Source organism: Aotus nancymaae, unplaced genomic scaffold (assembly GCF_030222135.1).
Source record: "Aotus nancymaae isolate 86718 unplaced genomic scaffold, 86718_ANA_hifiasm-v0.15.2.pri h1tg000059l, whole genome shotgun sequence".
NCBI classification, from domain to species: Eukaryota; Metazoa; Chordata; class Mammalia; order Primates; family Aotidae; genus Aotus; species Aotus nancymaae.
Genome location: NW_026988473.1, coordinates 49,215,749 through 49,243,196, shown reverse-complemented (window position 1 = coordinate 49,243,196; position 27,448 = coordinate 49,215,749). Strand labels below are relative to the sequence as shown.

Below are 27,448 nucleotides of genomic sequence, written 5' to 3'. Positions count from 1 at the left end.
CGTTGTTTAAGCGGCTGACGGGAAGGAGAAGCCAGAGCTCCGGCGGCGCCGCGGGGCGGCAGTCAAGACCAGAGCCCGAGCCGTCACTCACCTCTGGACTAGCCTGAAGCGAAGACTACCGGCTGCGGAGCGTCTGGGCGAGACACTTGCTCGCCTTCTGATCCCATTATGTCGCGGGGCTCCATCGAGATTCCCCTCCGGGACACTGACGAGGTAAGTGTCGCTTATGGAGGCGGGTAGGGGCCGTGAACTTGTACGATCGCCCCCACCGACTTCTCTCGACCTCGTTTCTGAAGCGAGAGCATCCTCCTTCCCTAAGAGCCCTGATCAAAATCCCCGGCCACGGTCTGATCATCATCGTTTTCAGCCCCTGTCTGGCTGGGAGCGCCGCGTCCCTCCAGCCTCAGGGCCACTCGGAGAAGGAGTTCTTGAAAGTTCCTCTCCAGCCTATTCGTATTTGACAGTGCGCTACTCTTTTCCTAATCAACACACGAGAGCAGAGGTGTGAGAGTAGATAAACTGTAAAACACCTCTCAGATTACAGAGGTGGGCGCTGATGTTATCGGGGTCTACATGCTGCTCAAACTCGGGTATCTTTCCCTGGGAAGATATAGGAGGTCGCCTCTTCTGTCTTAGAAACTCGAGTCTCTCATGGTGCACTATGTTCTCTACACCAACTCGCCTTCAGCGAGATTGCCAAAGATTTAGCCTCTGCTGTGTGCTGATAGAATTTAACCTCCTATCACTTACCTATGTCTCATTCATGGGTGGCCTGTGGCTTCTCTGAATAAACCTCTCAGCTTTAATGTTCTGTCTTCTTGGATATTTCGTACTCATTTTTGTTTGAGGTATAATATTGAGGTATAAAATTAAATGGTTTTTAGTGTATTTGCAAAGTTGTGTAGCCATTACCTCTAATTCCAGGACATTTTCCTATCATTATTTTTGTGCTCATGGTCAGGACTGTCTGTTACTCGCAGATGCCACCTCCATGATTAATGTGTCCAGTGGCATTCAACTTTGCGTGGCCTGTAGGATCATGCATCTCAAGGAATAAGACCTATGGCATAAGAGTCTCTAGGGTGCTTGCTTATCTGCACTTTACTGGGATTCTATGTTAAGCAGGATTTTGTTTTGTTATTTTTGAGTAAACAAACCATTTCTAGCATTTTATAGTTCCAGTGATTTGGGGACAAGTAGCAGGGTTTGTTTGCTTCTCTGTGCTTTTACTTTATTTTAGTATAACCTATTTGGCATGTGCTCCTTAAACATTAACATGTATTAGCTCAACCCTATTGAAAGTGAACACATACTGTATGTATATGCATGTTGATTATATTCAAGAAAAGCAGCAAAGATGAAATGTGAATTTTAAAAAGAAATAAGAATTAAGACCTACATTTTGTATTGTAGGTCATTGAACTTGACTTCGATCAGCTACCGGAGGGAGATGAAGTTATCAGTATTCTGAAACAGGAACACACACAGCTGCACATATGGATTGCTTTGGCGGTCAGTATTCATGTAGCAAATACTTTTTATTTGTTGACTGTGAAAATATGTAGTTTCTGGTTTAAGATATAGTAATAGCCAGCTTGGCTGCATGATAGATTAAATATACAATGTGTATGGAAGTTAATTGTTAATAATTTATGGAACAATAAGGCCATTTTTCTAAATGATATGCTACTCAACTGGTGAATTAGTATATGTTGGTAAAGACAAAATTCATATAAGTGTTACTCTATACTGAATATTTGATTATTTAGCGCTTGTTCAGTGAAGGCTGGCTTATTGTTTATAGATAAGCTGAAAAGAAGCAAAGTGCTTCTTATGTGAACATTGCTGCTTAATGTTATTCCCTATAACAATAAAACATTTCCCTTAAAATGTTCTAGAAAGTGATTAGGTTCCAGGAAAACCCCACAAAAGTTCTTTTGGGTGAAGTTTATCTCAGGCTTATGTTTTTTGTCCTATTTAGTTTCCTTCAAATACGTATCTTACTGGAGACTCTCAAGAAAGTCCAATCAGAAAGCCTAAAATTCTATGTCCTCTACTCGCCAGCATCAGCTGCATAATGATGTTTCCTTTTTATAGGAATAGGTAATATAAATGTTACAATCATTATTCCTAAGCAGATGTGCCAGATTGCTTTCATACAAAGATACAAAAGAGGCTCCTAATATTGTCTTGAAAGGTCAGAGAAATAGGTCTGGAATTGGGCTTATATCCAGTGCTCAAGACTGCTCTAAGAGTTTCTTCCTTTTGGATATGGATTTACAGAGAAATATTTTCAGTGACAAGTAGTGCCTTCTAGACTTGAAGTGCCAAGTTTTCTTATTCCATGGAGACCAAGCCTCCTCGTCACTCACATTTTTTTAAAACCAGAGGGTAATTTAGGGTTTTGTTGTTGCTGTTGTTGTTGTTTTAGTACGTATGCCTTCCTTAACAGCACTTATACAAAAATTAGAATATTGGAGGATTAGCATGGCACCTGTAGTAGAATGAATTAATGAAACATTGTGGGATATAGATTTTTATAGGGAAAGGAATGTAGGCTTTGGGGTTAGCTCAAGTCCCACCGTGGCTGCTAACTAGCTATGTGACCTTAGACAAATGATCTAACTTCTGAGCACATTTCCTCATCTAAAATATAGAGATGTTAGTATCTACCTCATAGAGTGGTTGTACATATTAGAGAATATGTATATGAAATTCCTTTCATGATATGTGACCAATAGTCAGTGGTTAATAAATGGTGGATATTCCACATAGAGACAGAGTCTCTCTAGGTTGCCTAGGCTAGACTTAAACTCCTGGGGTCAAGCCATCCTCCCACTGCAGCATTCCAAGTAGTAGATTACAGGTGCATACCACCACACCTAGTGGATATTTATTTTATTATTTATAAGTCAGACAGATGCCGAGAGAAGTTATTAAACAGGCCCAAATCACAGATAATTTTTGGTAGATAAAGAACCAGAACTCAAGTTTTCTATTTAGAATTCTTCTTATCTTTCATTATTGTTTTCTTTCTTAGGCTCTATTTATTTGAAAATTTAGTGTGAAATCAACTATTGCTAGATAAGTAGCAGATTGGGAATATTTTTAGTGATTCCAGTTTTTTAAACAGCTTTATTAAAATCTAATGGATTTATAATAAACTGCACATATTCAACTTTTACTATTTGATAAATTTTGTCATGTGTACATACCTGTGAAACCATCACCACAATCAAGATTAATGAATACATCCATCACCTTCCAAAGGTATCCTCTGTACCACTCCTCATAAGCCCCCCACCTCACCCCTAATCCCTGTGCCAGACAACCACTGATCTGTTTTTGACACTGGAGATTGGTTTATATTTTCTAGGGTTTTATATAGATGGAATCACACAATATGTACTCTTATTTTGGTCTGATTTCTTTCATTCAGCACAGTTATTTTGAGATTTATCGATGTTGTAGCATGTATCAATAGTTCATTTTCCTTTTCATTGTAGAATAGTATCCATTTTATGGATACATCATAGCTTGTTTATCCAGTCACCTGTTAATCAACATTTTGATTATTTCCGGTTTTTTGTTACTACAAATAAAGCTGCCATAAACATTTGTGTACAACTTTTTATATGGACGTGTGCTCTAGTGATTCTAATTTGTTTCATTACCTTATAGCTGGAATACTACAAGCAAGGAAAAACAGAAGAGTTTGTAAAATTGTTGGAAGCAGCACGTATAGATGGCAATTTGGACTATAGAGACCATGAAAAAGACCAGATGACTTGCTTGGATACATTGGCAGCGTATTATGTACAACAGGCTCGGAGAGAAAAGAATAAGGACAATAAAAAGGATCTTATTACACAGGCCACCTTGTTGTATACAATGGCTGATAAAATTATTATGTATGATCAGGTAAAAAGTCAAATTTCTTTCAATTTATGAAGGGGGAAAAAGCACATGAAAGCAAAATATATGTGAGAGCAGATTTTTTGAAAGTTTTTCTTTAAATAACATGGTTGATAGAGTCAAAAAGAAGAAAGATTCCTTATTAAAATTGGAATTGCTTTGGTTTTTGTACTGTTGAAGTAATATGGGCAAATTTAGTACATAAAACTTGCTCCATTAATTTTATTATCTCCAGGTGAATTTCAAGCATAGTTTAAGGAATTTAAATTTTGCTTTTGGTCATTGTTACTGCCACAGAAGATTTGCACTTGAGGATAATTTCTCATTTTGTAATTAAGAATTGCTTGTTGATAGTTTAAGCACATTACAGTTGATAAGGGAATTCGCATTGTGCTCCATCTCCTTCCTATTTGGTTTTCACTTTAGTGTTACATGTTCATGGTATATGGGGTAAAGTCTAAGATAATACATTACTTTATAGAACCATTTGTTGGGAAGAGCCTGCTTCTGCCTACTTGAGGGTGACAAAATGGATCAAGCTGATGCACAGTTTCATTTTGTACTCAACCAGTCTCCAAATAATATTCCAGCCCTTCTTGGTAAGTGATCTTTGGCAACCATGTTAGGAAACTATTGTTTTCAGCATATACCTAGAATATATCTTTGTAATAGCTCCTCAGTAACTCAGCTAGATAGCGAAATAGAAGAGCTTTATGTTGTTAAAAATGAAATTACCTACAACAAATTATTGTTGAAAGTGTGGAAATAAAATATATACCAGTTAAGAATAATTTATTATTTCGGCCAGGCATGGTGGCTCACACCTGTAATTCCGGTGATTTGAGAGAGTGAGGCAGGGTGATAACTTGAGGCCAGGAGTTCCAGACCAGCTGGGGCAACGTAGCAAGACCCCATCTCTGCAAAAAATAATTTTTTCAAAAAAGACTAATTGGTTATTCACTTCTGAAGAGCCAATAAACACTCTCTACTTAGACAACTTCAAGTTATTTCAATTATTACTTTATAACATTTTTTAAACTTCTATTTAAGTTCAGGGGTACAAGTGCAAGTTTGTTACATAGGTAGACTTGTGTCATAGGGATTTGTGGTGCAAGTTATTTCATCACCCAGGTATTAAGCCTAGTGCCTATTAGTTATTTTTCCTGATCCTCTTCCTCCTCCCACCCTCCACCCTCCAAAAGGCCCCAGTGTGTGTTGTTCCCCTCCATGTGTGCAAGTGTTCTCATCATTTAGCTCCCACTTGTAAGTGAGAACAGGCGGTATTCGGTTTTCTGTTCCTATGTTAGTTTGCTAACTTTATAACATTTAACATAAAAACAAGATGTTTTATTCTTAGACATAATATACTTTTATGAAAAACAAATTTTTAATATGAAATTTTGTTCACTATTTTCAAGTATTTCTTACTGAGAGATATATTTAACTTGAATAAGTTAGTGTAAAGCATAATAGATTTGTGGCCTTTAATCAGACACCTGGTTTATTTTTAAAAATCATTACAGGTAAAGCTTGCATTTCCTTCAACAAGAAGGATTACAGGGGAGCTCTTGCTTACTATAAGAAAGCATTACGTACTAACCCAGGATGTCCAGGTAAGAGTTATGTCTAAGCTGTGTATGACCCAGCTTAAAACATTGAGGATTTGTCAGTTGCTTATGAAGTTAGTTGTGAAAAGATACTGTTGGATTATTGAAGTGTCAGAATCAAGATTTTTTTTAGTGCTATGTTTGAGTCAAAAGCTGGATAGTAAGGTCAAGTGCAGTGGCCCACACCAATAATCCCAGCACTTTGGGAGGCCAAGACTAGAGGATCACTTGACCCTAGAAGTTTGAGACCAGCCTCGGCAACGTAATGAGACCCTGTCTCTACAAAAAATTAAAAAGTTAGATGGGCATGGTGGCACACACCTGTGGTCCCAGCTCCTTAGAAGGCTGAGGCTGGAGGATTGCTTGAGTCTGGGAGGTGGAGGCTACATTGAGCCATGATTGTGCTATTGCATTCCAGCCTGGGCAACAGAACAAGACCCTGTCTGAAGGGGGGAAAAAAAAAGATAGATAGGGTCTGGGTGCACTAGTTCACACCTGTAATCTCAGCACTTTGGGAGGTCGAGGTGGAAGGATTGCTTGAGCCCAGGAGTTTCAAATCAGCCTGCGCAACAAAGTAAGACCCTGTATCTATAGAAAATCAGCCGCACATGGTATTGCATGCTTGTAGTCACAGCTACGCAAGAGGCTAAAGCAGGAGGATCACTTGAGCCTAGGTATTTGAGACATGTTCATACCACGGCACTCCAGCCTGGGCAACAGAGCAAGACCCTGTCTCAAAAAAAAAAAAAAAAAAAAAAAGGCTGGATAGTAAATTATCATAAAATCTTTTTGCCCTATTCTATTTTCCTTCCAAAATGTCATTCATGTAGCAAATTTTTATCGAGTACCAACTATGTGGCAGGCACTATTCTAAACCCTGAGAATGTAGCAATTAACCAAAGAGACAAAAGTTCCTGCCCTCATGGAGTTCAGTTTTCAGTGGGCAAGGTAAATAGTAAAATATGTATGATGTAAGCTACCAGTAAGAGCTAAGGAGAAGAATAAAGCAGAAAAAGGGTATGAGAAGCATCAGGAGTTGCTTAGAAAGGATGACCCAGTAAACTCATTAGAGATAGTAACATTTGTGTGAAGACCTAAAAAAACAGCCATGCAGAAGGAGAAGACCATTCCTAGAGAGAGAGAGAGCATAGAAGGTACAAAGGTCCAGAGGAAACAGTATGCCTGACAGCGTTAAGGAAGAGTAAGGGGGCCATTGTATCTGGAATGGAGGGAGAAAGAGTGAGGGAGGAAAGTAGTCAGAAATGAGATCAAAGCTATAACCAGGGACTGACTAATCACGTAGGGCATCACAGATTATTGTAAGGACTTTAGCTTTTACACCGACAGAGACAGGAAGCCATTGGTGGAGGGCCTTGAGCAGAGAAGTGACATGATCTGCCCTATATTTAAAAGGATCATTTGAGCTTTGGGGTTGAGACTGGAGTGGGGCTCAAGGGGAGAGGGTCAAGGACAAATAGGGAGAGCAGGGAGAAGGCATCTGCAGGCAGGCAGGGCAGAGGTGATTGTGGCTTGTACTAGGGAGGTGATAGTGGAGGTGGTACAAGTGGTCAGATTCTACATATATTTTGAAAGGAGAGTGATGGAGTAGATGTGATGTGTGAGACAGAGAGGAAGAGTCAAAGAAAACTCCTTTGCAAGAGCAATTGGAAAAGTAGAGTTATATTTTATAGTATTTGGGAAATAGTTTAAGTGGAACTAGTTTTAGACGTAAAAAAATTGAAATGCCTTTTAGACATATAAGTTGTCAAGTTAAATACTTCAAACTTAAAGCTTTTAGAACTTTATCCTGAGCCTTGAGAAGAATGTGGCTACACAACCTGAGTCATGTGGCATGCAGTTGCAATTTCTGCCTTTTTTTTTTTTTTTATAAACAATTAAGATCAAATGGTGCCAGAAATAAGAACCCCCTCACATGGAGCAGTAAAATAATCTTTTTTAGAATATAGCCAATCAAATTGCTGTGACATATGCATCTGGTATTATATTTTAAAATGTTGTAATCCTACTAGAACTTCTCTATCTCCCCCAAATAATTAAAACCTTAACTTCTTCACTTTGGAAAATGCTGATATCATTCATTTGGAGTCAGTACTTTTCCAGTGGCCATTCTTACACCTTGCAGTCCAATAAAGCCTATACTTAATCATATTTTCCAAATCTCATTATTTAAAATTGACAAAGTGAAGAGATCAGAAAGGCCGGAATTCAGGGAAGAGGTCTGGGCTGAAATCATCAACATGGAGGTAGTGTATAAAGCTATAAATGAGTATAAATAGAAAAGAGGTCGGGAGGGGAGCCCTAGAGCACTCTTTGACATTAAGAGATTAGAAAAATGAGGAAGAGTCAGCAAAGGAGCCTGAGAAGATAATAGCTAGAGGTGTAGGAGGAAAATAGGCTTTAAAGCCAATATAAACTATTTCCAGAAGAAGATGATGACAGACAGTGTCAAATTCTGTTGTTAGGCCAAGTAAAATAGGGACAGAGAAGTGATCATTGGATTTAGCAGCATACAAATCCTTAGTGACCTTGATCAAAGCAGTTTTACTGGAATGGTAGGGTGAGAGCTTCACTGGAGTGGATTCAAGAGAAAACGGAAGGAAAGGAATTAGAGGTAGCAAGTGTAGCTAGATCTTTTTGGGAGTTTTGCTCTCAAAGGAAGAACAGACATGATTGACAACTGGAAAGGGATATAGAATCAAGAGAGGATTTTTATAAGATGGGAGAATGTTTATGTGTAGACGAGAATGAATGATCCAATAGAGAGAAAAAATAGGGAGGGCTGCTGGAGCAGTATCCTTAAATAGGTAAGAGGGCATCTAGTGACCAGAGTGGTGGTTGGCTTTAGATGGGAACTTGTTTGTGTTATGGCATGGCCTTGAAATGAGGTAGCACATATAAGCATAGCTCTAAAGGGAACGATGATATATGCATGTAATTAGTCACATTATTTAAGGTCTTAGTGGAACTTTTGTATTCTGTTTAAAAGTCGTTCTTCAATAATGAAAAATTGAAGATATGGTTAGAAGCGATGTTAGAAGACAAAAATACCAGTATTATAGGTGTTCTGTTCTATGGTGAGAAAGGTGTTTGTGAGAGGGGAGAGGGGTGGAACGTGGTATGATATAGCCACCAAGGAAACCCAAGTTTGTGATAGGTCAAAAGATTTTATAGTGTAGTTAAAATGAGGTTAATTTTGGGGATTTTGCAACTCATAAGTAGAGAATATTTAAGCATTTTTGTAATTGAATTGAACCCTAAAAAATGCCCTAGTTTGACAGATTGAATGACTTCATTTTATAGCGGAAGTTCGTTTAGGAATGGGTCATTGCTTTGTGAAACTTAACAAACTGGAAAAAGCTCGTCTGGCATTCAGCAGAGCCCTGGAACTCAATTCCAAATGTGTGGGAGCATTAGTTGGACTGGCTGTTCTAGAACTCAACAATAAAGAGGTATGTAAGTGAGAAAAGTATCTAGTTCCTAACTGCTTTGTCAGGCTCACAGCCTCTTATCTAAAATTCTTGGATCCAGATGTATCTTAGAAATTAAGATTACAGACTACAGAAAGGTACCTGTACTTCACAATGTATGACACCCAGTTATTGGCGCACTATCCCAAAAGCAAACTTACATCTCTGTGGCAAAATGATAGCCTGTTCACACTGGTAGGATAGCGTCATAATTCAGGTAGTATTGCTACCAAATGAGATTGCTCCAAGATGACAAACAACAACAACAACTTGTTTTTTAGAGCATTTAGATTTCAGAATCTCAAATAAGAGATCATAGACCTGTATATCAGTTTGGAATGCTTTCATTGCAAGTAACAAAAAACACATCCGAGTGCCTTAAACATAAGGGCTTTTATTGTTTACTAAACCAGTTGTCAGAGTCTCAAATTTGATAGTTCGTTGTCATCAAACCTATGATTTTATATAATTCTGTCCTCCCTTCCTTAATGTGTGGCCTTTCTTCATCATGTCTGTCACCTCATAGTCACAAAATGGCTGCTGCATCTCCAGCTTCTCATTATTACATCGGTCTTATAAAGAGGGAGGAAACAGAAAGGATAAAAAGACTCTCTTAGAGAAACCCTATCTTGTATTAAGAAGGAAGCTCTCCATCATGCTTCCCCTTATGTATAATTGTCCAAAACAGGGATACCTGGGTTTCTCAGCCTCAGTACTGTTCACATTTTGGTCTATGTAATTCTTTGTTGTGAGGAACTGTCCCTTCCATTGTAGGATGTTTAACAGCATCCCTGGCCTCTACCCACTAAATGCCAGTAGCATTCCTCCAGTTGTGATAACCAAACATGACTTCATCCCAGTTGAGAACAACTACCTTAGACCAGAGGAATAGATTATCTGGACTGGTTTAGATCTATCATGATTCATCCCCTGGTCCTGGGGAAGAGGTGGAGGGAGCTTTCCTTCCTAAACTCAAAAGATTTTCACAGGCTACAAAATCTGGATTCCATTAGCAGAGTAAGAGTGGTAAAATGACTGTTGGGTAATCCACCAGCATCAGTCACACCAAGAAGACAGCTCGGATCAATAAAACCAAAGTTGGTAGGCCAGGCATGGTGGCTGTCACCTATAATACTCTTTGGGAGATCAAAGTGGGAGGATTGCATGAGACCAGGAAGTCAAGGCTGCAGTGAGCTGTGTTCGTGCCAGTGCACTCCATCTTGGGGAACACAGTGAGATCCTCTCCGAAGAAAAAATAAATATAAATAAAAACAAAGGTGGCTCTTTGTGAGAGAAGTAGGGACAAGGACTAATAAAGTAGATAAGTCTTGAGCAAGAACTGGACAAGAAAATAAGAGGGAAAAAAAGTGACACACAATTAAGGATTAAAAGGGAGATTTTATTACAAATACAATACAGATATATAAACATCATAAGAGGCTTCTAATCCGTTTTAGTGTCAGAGCTTAGGGGTTTATAACCTTATTTCTTGTGACTAAAGAAAATTTTGAAAAGTGCTAATTTAGTATTGTTTTCACTCCACCTTGTTGCAATGTTTCCTTTTAGGCTGATTCCATTAAAAATGGCGTCCAGCTTCTTTCCAGAGCCTATACTATTGATCCTAGCAACCCTATGGTATTGAACCACTTGGCAAATCACTTTTTCTTCAAAAAGGTAGAAGTCATTTATTTTTAAATTCTGATTTTTGTTATTCTATACTGCAATTGATACTTTATGCCTTTTTCAAACTTGGAAAGAAATTTGAAAATGTCAGATTTTTTTTTCCCCTCCAAATTACAGAGTTTGTTGTATTAGTTACCTGGGGGTACACACATTTGTTTATTCATTTATTCACTTAATATTTATTGACCCCTTTATACTGTACCCAACACTGTGGTAGTGATGTGGAGATGAGTAAAACATGGTTTCTGCACTCAAGGAGTTCAGTTTCATGGAAAAAGCAGCCATGTAAACAAATGTAAGTGCAAAAATAAAGGTATCTACCCATTTATGGTAGAGAAATGAGGAAGTGGTCAATTGGCTAACGGGAGTTTTCACCAAGGCTGCAAAGCTCTTGAACTAGGTTTTTAGGAAGAGGTCACTAGAGAGTTGAAAAGGGAAAGACACACAAATCTATGAAATAGTATATGATATGCTTATGGTGGGCAATGCTTTGGATCCAGATGGTGGGGAATTTTTATAATATCAGAATTTGGACATATTATATAGGGAACAAGGAGTCACTGACATTTTTGTTTATTTTGCATGTTGACCATGCCACTAATTCTGTAGAAGCAGTGGTATTGTAGGCTTCTTAAAATACTAAATCTACTGGACACAGTAACTCACACCTGTAATCCAAGCACTTTGGGAGGCAAAGGTGGGAGGATTGCTTGAGCCCGGGAGTTCAAGACCAGCCCTGGCAACATAGCAAGACCCTATCTCTACAAAAAAATTTTAAAAATTAGCTAGGCATGGTAATACATGCCTGTAGTCTTAACTACTGAGGTGGGAGGATAGCTCGAGCCTGGGAGGTCGAGGCTACAGTGAGCCATGGTGACGCCACTGCACTCCAGCCCATGCGAGAGAGTGAGACCCGGTCACAAAAAAAAAATGCATTTTATGTATTTAATTACATAATCTTCACAATAATTCTATGACATAGGTAATCTTATTCCCATTTTGTGGGTGGGTAAAGTGAGGAAGAGTTAATACTCTAAGGTCACATAGCTGTTAGCCACAGTGCTTTACTCTCTGGCTGTAGAAACATACTCCCCTTTCATTGTGAATTATTGATTAGGTTATAACTGTGATAGTACTAAAAGGCAACTGTGGAGAAGATGGACATGTATCTTACAGGTAAATGAAGTTAGTCTGAGATTAAAAAGCTATGCAAGCTAGTCTTAGGACTTCACTCAGTTGACTTTCTGATCTTCGTTTTTCAGGATTATAGTAAAGTCCAGCATCTGGCCCTCCATGCATTCCATAATACAGAAGTAGAAGCTATGCAAGCAGAGAGCTGCTATCAGCTAGCTAGATCATTCCATGTTCAGGTAATTTTATAACTTCTCTAAATGTCCAGTCTTTTTATTTATAGTGTTTTAAGTCTTTCCAATACTTTTGTACAAATTGGTCTTGTTTTATTTTCATTCTTTAGGAAGATTATGACCAAGCTTTTCAGTACTATTATCAAGCCACACAGTTCGCCTCATCCTCTTTTGTGCTCCCATTTTTTGGTTTGGGACAAATGTATATTTATCGAGGTGACAAAGAAAATGCATCTCAATGCTTTGAGAAGGTTTTGAAAGCTTACCCTAATAATTATGAAACTATGAAAATTCTGGGCTCTCTCTATGCTGCCTCAGAAGATCAAGAAAAACGAGATATTGCCAAGGTACTTTTTTTTTTTTTTAAGTCTTAGCTATTTACTATTAGCTATCCCAAAACTCCCATTTCTCATTTCCTATTATTGCTAGTAGAAATAGGATAGAAACAGTTTTGTTAGCTGAGCTTGTTCTAGTTTAGATAACAAACAATGGCCTTATTACACAGACTTAAATAGCCACCATTTTTTATTTTGTCAGCCTATAGATGGAATACTTCAGCTTAACAGTTTCTTTTGTCCCAGGGCCATTTGAAGAAGGTCACAGAACAGTATCCCGATGATGTTGAAGCTTGGATTGAGTTGGCACAAATCTTAGAACAGACTGATATACAGGTATTTTAGTAATTTTTTAAATCTCCCATATGATGTGTTTTTTGTAAGCCTGGTGTAGTATTTCTCTTCTACTTATTATACCTTATTCTGTCAATCATGAAAATACAGGGTGCCCTTTCAGCCTATGGAACAGCGACACGAATCCTTCAGGAGAAAGTGCAGGCCGATGTGCCCCCAGAGATTCTCAATAATGTGGGTGCCCTCCATTTTAGACTTGGAAACCTAGGGGAGGCTAAGGTAGGAAAATAGAAATATTTCTGTGTTTTATACTGAATCAAGTTGAATGCATGCCTTTTTAAAAAGAGTGTCAACTAAGTCTTTTAACAGTATAATTTTTCTTTCTCATAGAAATATTTTTTGGCATCACTGGACCGTGCCAAAGCAGAAGCAGAGCACGATGAGCATTACTATAACGCCATTTCTGTTACCACGTCATACAATCTCGCCAGGCTCTATGAGGCGATGTGTGAATTCCATGAAGCAGAAAAATTATATAAAAACATCTTACGCGAACATCCTAATTATGTTGACTGTAAGGATGTTAAACTTCTTTATGTAATGAAATCCCTTCATTCCCACAAGAGGAGCAGAAATTTAGCCTGAAAAAACAATACTAGAATTGATAGTAAAAAATTTTAAAGGTTCTAATGTCCCCATTTTTCCCGGGCAAATCTGTGGCCTTAAAGGTGCAGCTTTACTTACATTTGTGCTAGAAATAAGCAACTAAAACCAATTGGATCATATTTCAATGACTAGGCTATCTTCAGTGGGTCAGCTACCTTTGTTAGGGTTTTAACAACTCCTTGACATATTTGATAATGCATTTACCTATAAAACATCCTGCTTTGATTTCATATGAACATTTATGCAATGTTTATAATAGAGAAGTGTTTTTCCTTGAAACAGTTTTTACTAAAATGTCCTAATTTGAGTTTTGCAACCTATACATTGTAAAATATGGCAAGTTTTTAACTAAAAAATAATTTAGGCCTGGCACAGTGGCTCATGCCTATAATCCCAGCACTTTGGGAGGCCAAGGCAGGGGGATTGCTTGAGTTCAGGAGTTCGAGACCAACCTAAGCAACCCCAATAGCGAAACCCCGTTTTTATATTTGAAAACAATAATAATAATTTACATAGTGTACTTAATTTTATTTGTGTATATGTGGGGTTTTTTTTGTACTTTCTTTAAAAGAACCTAAAGCATGATGTTTTGACTCTAGTAAATCAGGAGCTATTAACTTAGTGTCTGTCATGCTGTTACGGATGCAAAAGTGATTTAAAATAAGCAAGATTTCAGTTGAATGCCAGACTGAATTTGAATTGATTTGATAGGCAGTAGTGACCACTATTGGTTTCTTGAGAGAAGTGAGATTTTCTAGAGAAAACAACTTACATTTGTGTAGCACTTTACTGTTAATTAATGGAAGAACCACAGTTAGAGCCCAGGTCTTCTAACTGGTAATACCTATTCATCAGACTTTCACTATTTTGCCATATTACAAGCAGCTTTGTTTTAACAAACAAATTTAAAAAAATGGTAACTGACAATGGTGTGCATTGGAGAGAAATTAGAAACAGGCCAGCTCCAAGCTTTTTAAATAACTTAGCTTGAGATAAGGACTTGGGTCAGGGAACTAGCATTGGGAGTGGAGTGGCAAAGTCTTAGATTTCAAACAGTAAGTTTAGATGGTTACAAAATTATTCTTTAACTTGTTGGATTGATGACTGATGTTTTTTCACCTTTGAGACTTTCTGTTCCTAGTGTGGCTAAATTAACTAAAAAACCAATTGTTTCAAAAGTATGACTTTAAAATTATTATCCTTTATAGCTGATATTTGGGATATAAAAACTTTTAAATATGTTTTCAGGTTATTTGCGGCTAGGAGCCATGGCTAGAGATAAAGGGAATTTTTATGAGGCTTCAGATTGGTTTAAGGAAGCTCTTCAGATTAATCAGGTTGGTAATATTAACTCGTAGGTTTGAGAAATAATTATTTTCACTTTTCCTTCCCCATAAATCAGTTTTTCCTTTTAATGGCTAGCATATTTCTAGTAACCTTAGCATCTTCCTGGTTTTGTCATTTTTGTTGTTGTTGTTCTTTGTTTTGGTTTACTTGTTAGATCCTAAAGAATGTATTAGGTTGCATTATTAACCATGTTATAAATAGGGACCATGTTTTTTACGTAAATCTTTCCTATTTTCTTCTTCCTTGTTCCTTCTTCCCTTTCCCCATCCTATCTTTTCACTCCACTTCAACACATGTGGCCTGACTCCTATATTTTTTACTCTCTAGTTTACTTCACTTACAATTTAGTTAGTACTATATGAGAGAACTTTATAGAATCATAGTATCTTAGGATTTTGAATGGAACCATAGAGGTCATCAAACTTTTTGATGGCCCACAGTAAGAAATAGATTTCATATCATAGCCTAGTACACACAAATGTATATGTAGACAAACAAATGAAAGTTTCACAAATCATTATTTGCTTTTGCCAATTGGCAATACACTGATTTTTTACTTTATTCCATTCTGTTGCATTTACTATGCTGATCGCTAAATACTAAATTGATTTTACAACTCACTAATGGGTATCAACACTCAGTTTTGAAACCACTGTTATAATGTAGCTTGTAAACCTCTTCAGTAATCAGCTGTTGAATGGAAAGATGATTGATCTCTCTCAAACTAAATTGCAGATTTTTCTTCTTCTTATATTTATGTTTCAGGATCATCCAGATGCTTGGTCTTTGATTGGCAATCTTCATTTGGCAAAACAAGAATGGGGTCCTGGACAGAAGAAATTTGAGAGGATATTAAAACAGCCATCCACACAGAGTGACACCTATTCTATGCTAGCCCTTGGCAATGTGTGGCTCCAAACTTTGCATCAGCCCACCCGAGACCGAGAAAAGGTAATCTCTTTTTGTCCTTTTAAACAAAACTGATATTCTACATCATTCTTGTTTGAATTTTTTTTTAACAGTGTTTGTTTCTATAGGAAAAGCGTCATCAAGATCGTGCTCTGGCCATCTACAAACAAGTACTCAGAAATGATGCAAAGAATCTGTATGCTGCTAATGGCATAGGTGATTATAAAACTTGAGTACCCATAACAATTTGTTTTAAATGAATACTTTCAGAGGAATGTTTGTAAATCAGAATTTTTCTTAAAATGTGATCAATGTAGTTGTTTTAAAATAGAATTTTTAGTTGTTTTTCTGGCTCCAATTAGAAAATTCTTAAATGTGAAACTTTTTTTATCTCCAGGAGCTGTTTTGGCCCACAAAGGATATTTTCGTGAAGCTCGTGATGTATTTGCCCAAGTAAGAGAAGCCACAGCAGATATTAGTGATGTGTGGTTGAACTTGGCACATATCTATGTGGAGCAAAAGCAGTACATCAGCGCTGTTCAGATGGTAATATCTTCTCTTTCAAGATATTTTTATATCTTGTTCATTGTTGAGCAGATGTTTTCTTAGCCATTCTGGCCCTGTCATAGAGCTGCCTGCTATCTCTTGTGATACTGTGTCTATTTAGAGGTTCATAATTATATAATACTAAGGCCAGGCTTTGGTATCCAGACAGAGATGTGAGTTCTGGTACCACCACTAATTACATGCCTCAGGCAAAAGACATCCCTTCTCAGCCAGTTTTCCTATCTATAAAATGGAGATAATTGTACCTTAACTTCATAGAATTTTGTGAGGATCCAGTATTAAAGCTACTTGGCACTAGCATGCCTAGCATATTAGTAAATACCCAGTAAGTAGTAGGATTTAATATTCGTTTGTGTATTCAGTTTCTGAAACTGAACTGTGAGTTTCAGAAAGGTTAAATGACTTATTTAAAAGAAAACAGGCCGGGCGTGGTGGCTTACGCCTGTAATCCCAACACTTTGGGAGGCCGAGGTGGGTGGATCACGAGGTTAGGAGTTTGAGACAAGCCTGACCAACATGGTGAAAACCCATCTCTACTAAAAATTCAAAAATTAGCTGGGTGTGGTGGCACGTGTCTGTAATCCCAGCTACTTGGAAGGCTGAGGCAGGAGAATTGCTCAAACCCGGGAAGCAGATGTTGCAGTGAACCAAGATCGCACCACTGCACTCCAGCCTGGGTGACAGAGCAAGACTCTGTCTCAGGTGAAAAAAAAAAAAAAAAAACGGGGATAAGATTTCATGACTGTAGAATTGTTTTATGCTTACGTTTGTTGAGTGCTTGAGCTCAAAATAAAAGTCATACTCAGCATCCATATTAAAAAGTAAAAAGGATCTTGAGCTCTATGGGATATATTATGGTCAGAAAGGAAAAGCTTACAAAAAGTAGAAGAAAAGAGCAGTCCAGGCTCCTGGAAGTGGCTTACCTTTTTCTAAAATGGGTGGGTTATTAGCAGTATTCAGGGTATTGGAAAGTCAGTAATCACAGAAACTCACAGAACCCAGATTACGTATGGTAGCTTCAGAGGTGTGTTTTGTGAGTTTGGCCTTCCAGATCTGCCAGATGATAATGTTGCCTTTTATAAATGCAAATTAATGGCCGGGCACAGTGGCTCATGCCTGCAATCCCAGCACTTTGGGAGGCTGAGATGGGCAGATTACCTGAGGTCAGGAGTTCGAGACCAACCTGACCACCATGGCGAAACTCCATCTCTACCGAAGATACAAAATTAGCCAGATGTGGTGGCGCATGCCTGTAATCCCAGCAACTTTAGAGGCTGAGGCAGGAGAATCACCTGAACTCAGGAGGCAGAGGTTGCAGTGAGCCGAGATCGTGCATTGCACTCCAGCCTGGGCAACAAGAGTGGAACTCCGTCTCAAAAAAAAAAAAAAAATTGCAAATTAACTACTAGGGATATTCAGGAAAAAACTGTCTTAACCATTTTTCATGAAAAAGATCTTACCTATGTGTATTCCATGGTCAAAAAGTGTTATGTTCATGTCACAATTAACACTAGTATTCATTTTACCAAGAAGTTAACAGCCAGAACTGTATGACTCCTCATGCTCATTGCCAGTAGGTTCTGCCAACCATTAAGAAAGGTATAGACAGTAAAGCCCAGAAGAGACAGGTGTATGACTTCTAATCATGGTCAGTAAGCTGATTCTAGGTAGTATTGCTAAAGATATGAAAAAGACTTTCCAGTCTGTTTACCCTGTCTTTCAGCGTTGGTCCAAATTTCAAATGGAAAAAAACCATTTAAAGCATCTAGTTTGTCTAATGATCAGATTTTTTATGTTGTGAAAATGTATCCTGATGAATGTCAAAAATCATTCCCCAAGTTGTTCTCTGAAATTAACCATTCAAAGGGTAAAATATCTGTTTACAGAGCTTTAAAACTGCAATGCCATTTCACTACAAAGTGAAAATGTCATTTATTCTTTGTTGTGTTTTAATTAACTTTTCTCTTTTTTTGTAGTATGAAAACTGCCTCAGAAAGTTCTATAAGCACCAAAACACTGAAGTTGTACTCTATTTGGCCCGGGCCCTGTTCAAGTGTGGCAAGTTACAAGAATGCAAACAGACTTTGCTGAAGGTAAAAAGGAGAGCTCACTATTATTCCTATCCATTTCTGTGCTACATTGTATTTCTTTATTCTTTGTTATGCATGTTCACATACCTACCACTTAATAATACTCTGCTGTCTAAAATCCTTTTCATGTCATTTGACTATATGAAATATTTTTTATTCACAGGCTAGACATGTGGCACCCAGTGATACAGTGCTTATGTTTAATGTGGCCTTGGTCCTCCAAAGATTAGCTACCTCTGTCCTGAAAGATGAAAAAAGTAATCTGAAGGAAGTACTTAATGCTGTGAAAGAACTGGAGCTTGCACATAGGTAAAGATATTATAGAAAAAACCTTTGAAATGCTTTGTTTGGTCTATGACCATATCATCTTGAATGTTCCCAATTTTGTCTGAAATGCTTTGTTTGTTTAAAGCCATTTGTCTCAAGCTACTGAAAATCACTTCCCTCAGAAGGTGATTTATTAGAATCATTCCAGCAATATTTACGTGAAAGCAGATAGCTGCTGCCACCAGGTGGCGCCAAACTATAGTCAGGATCCTGCCAGATTTGGACCCAGCTTGACCTCTAGAACTGGAGGGCTAGATTTGCAAACTTGCCATAGATTTTTCATTAATCTGACAGTAATGTGACCCAGCATTTTACACATGTGAAATTTTTTAGACACTTATGTTGGTTTTCCATTTTACACCAATGTGTCTTTTAATGGGCTCAGCTCAAATTTTATTTAATCATCTCAAATTTCATTTAATCATATAGTATTTATATGGTGATTCATTGTGTGGTGAAATTAAAACCTATTCTCTCTTCAGGTTTTGTCCAGGTTTATTTGTATTCTTGTTTAACAATTATTGCCTTGCCTGGTAAATTATAAGTGCTTTCATGGCCTGAGCCCCCTAACCTCCATCCTGACATATTTAATAAATTTTATGTTTAGTAAATACCCATTGCTTGAATTGATTTGTAGTTATTTATGAATTTACTGATAATATTAAATATAACTTTGACCATCTTGATGAACTTGTCTGTTAAATGTAATGAGTGGCATATTGATGACAGTCTTTTTAAAAGTGAGTTGCATATGTAATTTTCTTATTCAGACGGTAGCCTTTTATGCATTAAATGAATTCATGTAAGTCAGTCAATATGCAAACCTTTTCTCAGACTCTTTGTAGAACAGATGAAAGTTTTTAAGGCCTTTATTTCATTAGAATCTCTTAAAAGTATTTTCTCGTTTCATTTAGATACTTCAGTTATTTGAGTAAAGTGGGAGATAAAATGAGGTTCGATTTGGCACTTGCTGCTACAGAAGCCAGGTAATGTTACTATTTATGGAAGGTGACTTTGGGTGAGGCAGTGATATTAATGTAGGCTGAGAAAGTGACACAGTACGGAACAGAGGTTTCTGACCTTCCACAGGTCAGTCTTTCACACTTCTCCTGGGGACTCTCTAATCTTTACCAGACCTTTTTCCTTTCAGGGAATAGGGCAAAATTGCCTTAACACAAAGTACTTGAGTTGTGGGGGGAAAATATTTTTCTATTTTACTTATGTCAGCCAAGTGAAGAGAAAATTCATGACTCTGAGTTATATATAAAGATAATGTTGGAAATCTTTTTAGCTGTGCTATGAGAGGACACTTATAGTTTGGAAACTTAACATAGTTGGCAGTATTGGCTTAGGATAAACTAAGTTAATTTTGCTAATTAAGACTTCATACATTGGTATAGTGTGGAAAGTATAATGCAAAAAAAAACATTTTTTTAAGACTTCACATAGGTATCAGCTAATGGTCCTGCCTCAGACTTTTTAATTTGTGTAAGGAAAATAGATGTGCCGAGTTTTTGAATAGAGTATAGTAGTTGCATTCATGTGTCTCTAAACCTGAAATGTTCTAGGCAGTGCTCTGACTTACTGAGCCAGGCCCAGTACCATGTGGCCCGGGCACGCAAGCAAGATGAAGAAGAGCGGGAGTTGCGGGCCAAGCAAGAGCAAGAAAAGGAGCTATTAAGGCAGAAACTTCTTAAAGAACAGGTATCTTGTGTTTTCCAGTTATACTGGAATTAATTAATTGTGTGCATGCGTACACTTTATATGTTTAAAAAAAAGTCCTCTGCAGGTGCAGTGGCTCACACCTCTAATCCCAACACTGTGGGAGGCCAAGGTGGGTAGAGGGCGGATCACTTGAGGTCAGGAGTTTGAGACCAGCCTGGCCAACATGGTGAAACCCTGTCTGTACTAAAATTAGCCAGGAGTGGTGGCACACACCTGTAATTCCAGCTACTCAGGAAGCTGAGTCAGGAGAATTGCTTGAACCTAGGAGGCTGAAGTTGCAGTGAACCAAGATTGCACCACTGCACTCCAGTCTGGGCGACAGAGTGAGACTCCATCTCAAAAAAAAAAAAAGTCCTCTGTTTAGGATGGTAGCCATTAATTTTTCATCATAAGAAAATTTTCAGTGGGGTTTCTTTTCTATCATTTTTCCTTATAGGAGGAGAAACGTCTCAGAGAAAAGGAAGAACAAAAGAAACTTTTGGAACAGCGGGCCCAATATGTGGAGAAGACCAAAAATATTCTTATGTTTACTGGAGAGACTGAAGCAACAAAAGAGAAGAAAAGAGGTGGTGGTGGTGGACGGGTAAGATATAATTCTGTTAGCTCCACTGACCTCAGTCTCTGTCTTTTGGCTTTCAGAAATGAGGATAATTGGTTAAATTCATTCTGTACTTGCTAGTTTTGACTTCCTCCTTTGTTAAGAGACAATCTTCGAACACAGAGAATGATTTAAATGGTATCCAGTATTTAGCAATCCATTCCAAGGTTAGCTAAGTATATTTTACCTTGTAGTTGTCTTTTAAGTAGTTGATTTTTACAAAGTTTTAACAGTTGAGACTTTCTTCTCAATTAGAAGTCTTTAAAATATGGGCCTAGCCAAGAACCCCTTCCATGTGACTTAGTAAAAGATCCTTCATTTGGGCCGGGCACAGTGGCTCATGCTATAATCCTAGCACTTTGGGATGCTGAGGTGGACAGATCATTTGACGTCAGGAGTTTGCGACCAGCTTCGCCAACATGGTCCACATCTCTACTAAAAAGTACAGAAATTAGCCAGGTGTAGTGACACATGCCTGTAGTCCCACTACTTGGGGGGCTGAGGCACAAGAATCACTTGAACCCAGGAGGCAGAGGTTGCAATGAGCCGGGATTGCCCCACTGCACTCCCACCTGGGTAACAGAGTGAGACTTTGTCTCAAAAAGAAAAAAAAAAAGATCCTTCATTTGTCAAATGACTGAAAGGATATGGCCCCTTTCTATTACCTTAGCATTCTAGCCACATTCCACCAGCCAGGAAATAACTGATTGTAGTCTTATTTGGATTTTAGCGTTCTAAGAAGGGAGGAGAGTTTGATGAATTTGTCAATGATGACACTGATGATGACCTACCTGTATCCAAAAAGAAGAAGAGAAGAAAGGGTAGTGGCAGTGAGCAAGAAGGTGAAGATGAGGAGGGTGGTGAGAGAAAGAAGAAAAAGAGGAGAAGGTAATTTCATCATTAATTTGTTTGAAATAACCTCATAAAAGTGGTGAAAGACATTTTACCTTCTGAATCTTTTGATGTTTCGAATTTATGAACACTTGATCCAAACAGTGAAGCTTGTTGTGCCCCCACTTCCTACTTGAATCCTAAGATAGACCCCAGTACAAAATCCCCTGAGCACCTGGGATTTCCATACATCTCCACAGCTTTCCTTCTTAGAGTTACAAGTTAGTCATAATTGCCTTTCTTGTGTCTCTAAATATTTTTTGGAAAACCTGTGATTTAGAGTAAGACCTGGATTGTGTCCACACTAACCATGCATGTACAATCTTGAAAAAAATCACTAAGCCTCGGTTTTCTCTCTGTCATTAGTAACAGCATTGCCTACCTCATGGTTTTTGCTCAGTGCATAAGATGTAAATGTGTGTGAAAGTGCCTTTAAAACCACCCAGTACTCTCTGCTATTAAGATCAAGGATGCCCTGCCCATCTCATGTGGAGGTGCTCCTAAGCCTTTTTTATTCCTCTGTTGTGGTGCTACCCTGTCCAGGAACCTCCATTCAGCTATCTTACCTAGACTCCCCTTCCCAACCCTTGGCCAACTATACTTGAGAAACAACCTGATAATTGATTCAGACACAGACTTGTGAAATTGAAGCTGTAGCGAGGATGTTAATAGCAGGCCTGGAATCAACAGTTGGGAAAGAAGGAAGAGGAGAGGAAGGAAGTTGAAGTCTGGAGCCTGGGTCTTGTCTCATCTTCTGTATCACTCCACCAAGTGCAAGATTCAAATGCAGATTAATGAGAGCTCAGCAGTGACTAAATTAGTCAGCAGACATTGCATAAATACATGGTTTTTTACAGATTTCTGAGCCATGTGCAGCAAGAGTAAGTTATGTCCCCTGCCCTTGAGGAATGTACAATATGATTGAGGACAGCACCCATATAGAAGAGGATTCAGAATGAATAATAGTTTAATGGCAAAGTAGTCTGGAACTTTATAGGTAGGCTCTTGACAAACTCTCTCTTGGTGTTCACTATTTAAGACCTCCAAAGGGAGAAGAAGGATCTGATGATGAAGAAACAGAAAATGGCCCAAAGCCGAAAAAACGACGTCCACAAAAAGCAGAGAAGAAAAAGGCTGTAAGTTTATAGTACTGTGTTTTTCTGTCACCTGGTAGACATGAAAGATTGCAGTACACTAGAATACATTTTTTCCTTGCTGCGTTCTCAAGCATGAATGCCTGTTTTCAAAGTTCATCGATAGCTGTTTGATTGTATCATTGTAATGCAAACCCAGTTTAACAAGATGGCCTAATGTGAGAGTCTTGACTAATCTATTATGTTTGACATTCTTTAGCCCAAGCCAGAACGTCTGCCTCCATCAATGAAGGGAAAAATAAAATCCAAAGCCATAATATCATCAAGTGATGACTCTTCAGATGAGGATAAACTTAAAATTGCTGATGAAGGGTAGGAATATTTCGCTTTATAAATTCTCATGATGTAGATAAATCAAAAGTGATTACTAATCAGCCTGTCTGTACTAGGAAAAATATACTTTCCTTTCTTTTTATTTATAAATAATAAGAGGGATGGGGACAGACTTGAAAATTGGAGGAAACAGAAAGTTAATTGGGAGTGTTGCTATGCCACAATGTCTTCTCAGCTTCTTAGAATATTAGAGTTGGAAGAAACCTTAACCTGTCATTTTATCCTACTACGTCTTTTCTCTCAAAGAAGAAAACCTATTTTGAAATCTCATTTCTTCATGGACATTAGCTGAAATGTCCTAGATGACATCCTTCTAAATGAAATGTATCATTTTGCTGTCCTACTGTTGACACATGAAAAGTGTTACAGGTAGCCTGGTCCTGGTCATGTGGAGATTGGCTATTTCTTGACTATTTCCTCCCCTGTTGTGCAGTGGTAAGTCAACAGTATCTGCTCCATGGAGGACTTATCCTAGACTGCTTCCACAACTCTCCTTTAGTTCATGGCCCACCCAGTGAAGCAATACTTGATTTTATTTGTCCTGAACTTGCGTCACAAGCTTAAGTTGTTCTCCATTTGGATATCTCGACCAGATCTCTTAATACTGTACTACACTGTGTTCTTCTCTAGCCATCATTTTCATTTATTCATTCAACAGACATTTGAATATCCAGTCTGTGAGATAGTATAAGTGCTGGGAATACAGAGAGAAAAGATAGGCCCATGAATTCCCAAAGGAATTTTTGCTTCAGAGGCAGTACAGAATAACAGATAAACCAAACCACATTGTAGGCTGGGTGCAGTGGCTCACACCTGTAATCCCAGCACTTTAAGAGGCCAAGGTGGGTGGATCACTTGAGGCCAGGAGTTCGAGACCAGCCTGGCTAACATGGCAAAACCCCACCCCTACTGAAAGTACAAAAATTAACCAGGTGTGGTGGTGGACGCCTGTAATCCCAGCTACTCGGGAGGCTGAGGCACGAGAATTGCTTGAAACCAGGAGGCAGTTAAAGTGAGCTGAAATGATGCCACTACACTCCAGTCTGGATGACAGAGTAAGACTCTGTCTTTTAAAAAATCAAAAACAAAAACCAAAAAAACCCCACATTATAGTTGGATTAATGTTGTCACATAAATCTGCATTACTGCTCTCCAGGGACCGCACCTAGTCTGGAGTTTGGGTGGTGGTAGGAGTGGTAAGAGATGTTTTTTTCTAAAAGAAGGGGTGTTTGAGTTGAGTCTTAGAAGAATTGGGAGTCCTGAGGCAGAGGTTAGCATGTTGAGGAGGCTGAGGCTTCTAGTGGGGACTGGACTCATAGGGTGCTGATCTAGAAAGAACCATCTGTAAAGATTTGCAGTTCTGGCCAGGTGTGGAGGCTCACGCCTCTAATCTCAGGACTTTGGGAGGCTGAGGCAGGAGGATCACTTCTGAGGCCAGGAGTTTGAGACTAGCCTGGGCAACACAGTGAGACCCCATCACTGTAGAAATTTTATAACAACAACAACAAAAACAAAAAAGATATACAGTTCAATTTTTCTCTGGAGGCACCGGCTGACACATCCGAATTATTTTTCCCTAAAGCACTGTTTAGCCCTTGCCCCCATAGTGTTACCCAGGTCTGGTTAGAGATATGCATGATCAGTGTAATGAAATACGTGGTTTTCAAAGACTGAGCACTATTAAATGTGTTGGCAGAAAGGTCCATCATTAGAGGCTGAGCTGCTTCCACATCTGTACCTGAGGTCAAGGCCAAGTTTGTCTGAGCCACTTGCATCAGTTAAGCTTTGTCCTGACCATCATAAAGTGTGTTTGCTTATTTGGCCAGATGGAATGGAGTGAATTGGATCTCAGGGAAGACCCACGGGTCTTTAATATGTATACACAAAGAGAGTAATATATTTTACCTCCCTCACTATTTCTAGACTGAACTCTGTGGGATTCAGTGTTCCTTTATTGGAAAATCTGTCATGAAAACCAGAACTAAGGAATATTCCAGAGAAGTATGTCTGCTCCAAAGCCGCTGTCCTAGTGGTTCAGGGAATGTTCTTTCCTCAGGGCCTCCAGGAAGCCAAGACTCTGAGGGTGCTGCCACCATTCTAAACATAAGCATGACTTCTCCTTCCCTTTCTTATATCAACTGACACATAGAGGAGAGAGCTTAGGAGCAAAGGCAGATAAACCAAAGGGCCCCTTTAGCCCCAGCTTCCTATCTTGAGTAAGTCTGGTCGTGGTATAGGGAACCTAGTACAGTAGCAAACCTTAGGACAGGAATAATGACCTCACTCTTCAGGTTATCTGTTAGCACCAATGGCAACAGGACAGGGAAGTGTCCTTTGAAACACTTTCTGCCTTTGGAAAAGAGTTAATTCTTCAAAGTCTTCATAGCCAGTTGAGATCCTGGATTTCATCTTTGTTGCTGTTAATTTATGTATACAGGTAAACAAATGTATCCCTTCTTTTTCATGATTTTATGTATGAAATTGGGAAATGCTTCTTTCTGATGAAAAGTGCCCAGTGAGTCACCATCCCTGTTTATATTTTGACTTATAGCTAAAGTGCCTTATCTTTTTTTTCCTTTTTATTCCTTTCTGAGTTGTGAAATAAATCACATTTACAGAATAGTACACAAAACAAATATCACAAAATGATATCCGTGTAGCCACCATCTAGGTCAGGAAATAGAATATTAAATGCCCTTATTTTTTAAAAGCACATTCTCTGCTCATCAAGGCCCCAGTTAGCCAGAATCCTCAGCTTCTAACCAATGATCATCTTTGCCAGACATCCCAGGAACAGCAATAGCAACAGCGACTCAGACGAGGATGAACAGCAGAAGCAACGTGCCTCGTCACAGAGTGATTCCGATGAGAACCAGAACAAGTCTGGCAGCGAGGCCGGCAGTCCCCGGAGGCCACGAAGACAGCGGTCAGATCAGGACTCAGACAGTGACCAGCCATCCAGAAAGAGAAGGCCCTCCGGTTCGGAGCAGTCTGACAATGAATCTGTGCAGTCAGGGAGAAGCCGCTCAGGAGGTTCTGAGAACGACTCTCACCCAGCTTCTCCAAGTGCCGAATCAGATCACGAATCGGAGAGGGCATCTGATAATGAGGGTTCTGTCCAAGGCTCTGGAAATGAATCGGAACCAGAGGGATCCAACAATGAGGCCTCAGATAGAGGCTCAGAACATGGGTCAGATGACAGTGACTAGGTTTTATTTCATCGATAATAAGCTTCATCTCTGGAGGAAACTTTTTTAATATATGAAAGCTGTGATAAAAACGTTTCAGATGTTTAGTCAATTGTGAAATTTTTCTTAAGGCAATTTTCTTTTCTATCAGTTTGTATATTACTAAGCCCCAAGAGACATTTCCTGTGCTAGAGTCCAATATTTGAGTCTCTTGTGCAAATGAGACTATTCTTTGTGGTACAATTCCACCTATCATATGTGAAAACTGCAGTAAAAATAAACCCAGATGCTAAATGATTCCTACAAAGGTTTGACTGAAACTGTGGCAGATGTCTCATCTTTATATGTTAAGCAGCATACTCTTGATTTTTATTGCAATCTTTTACCAAGTGGTGCACAAACTTGTTATTAATGTCTTTATTCCATTTTGAGTTTAGATTGAGAATATTTTTTATTTTCTGAAGGCAGAGATATCTACTGTATAACTGCACCAAAGTACATTTGAAAGGAAGGTTCTCAGTAGTGTAATACTGCAGCAATGTAGATAAAATCACAAATATATAATTTGTTAGGTTGAATAAGGTGTGGAAAATGCTTTTCTGTTAGTAGAATGCAAAAACCTACCTAAGCCACGTAATAATAAAATTCTTTTACCAACTTTTATGGGTAACTTTGTGTCTTTTTTGGCTTGATACATTTGTGTATGACAATTTATCATAAATTATGCAAATATTTGAAAAATCCTACATTAAGCCTCAAGACTTTTGTAATTCCTGCAGATTTGTGGAGTGTTTATTTTAAAGATGCAAGAAAGCTAAAGTACCAGCATGTATTTTTATTTTCAATAATTCAGTAATTAATAAGAGTAATATTTTTATGTAGCAATTTGTAAGAGCTTTAATTATTGTCATCAACAAGTATTAAATGTGCTATATTAGGCATTGAGGTGAGAATGCAGAGATAAGTT

At 38.4% G+C, this 27,448-nt stretch overlaps 1 protein-coding gene across 1 annotated transcript; it reads left to right on the top strand.

Moving 5' to 3' along the window:
• Positions 1-27,142, top strand: CTR9 (CTR9 homolog, Paf1/RNA polymerase II complex component). The gene is made up of 25 exons (XM_012456666.2): positions 1-213; positions 1,414-1,512; positions 3,682-3,921; positions 4,397-4,514; positions 5,439-5,528; positions 8,844-8,992; positions 10,577-10,684; positions 11,956-12,063; positions 12,168-12,404; positions 12,639-12,728; positions 12,837-12,965; positions 13,077-13,260; positions 14,601-14,689; positions 15,465-15,650; positions 15,737-15,824; positions 16,006-16,154; positions 18,152-18,268; positions 18,429-18,574; positions 19,507-19,578; positions 20,161-20,296; positions 20,754-20,900; positions 21,646-21,803; positions 22,846-22,942; positions 23,160-23,272; positions 26,076-27,142. Exons 1-25 carry the CDS (start codon positions 169-171, stop codon positions 26,500-26,502), a joined length of 3,522 nt encoding a protein of 1,173 aa, XP_012312089.1. The 5' UTR covers positions 1-168; the 3' UTR covers positions 26,503-27,142.
• Positions 27,143-27,448: the final 306 nt, after the last annotated feature.

Bases quoted from the DNA above. Each gene is read 5' to 3' on its own strand.
- CTR9 (XM_012456666.2), top strand. From the start codon at position 169: ATGTCGCGGGGCTCCATCGAGATTCCCCTCCGGGACACTGACGAG. The intron at 16,155-18,151 runs GTAATATCTTCT...CTTTTTTTGTAG, and splicing joins ACATCAGCGCTGTTCAGATG to TATGAAAACTGCCTCAGAAA. The intron at 19,579-20,160 runs GTAATGTTACTA...GAAATGTTCTAG, and splicing joins CTTGCTGCTACAGAAGCCAG to GCAGTGCTCTGACTTACTGA.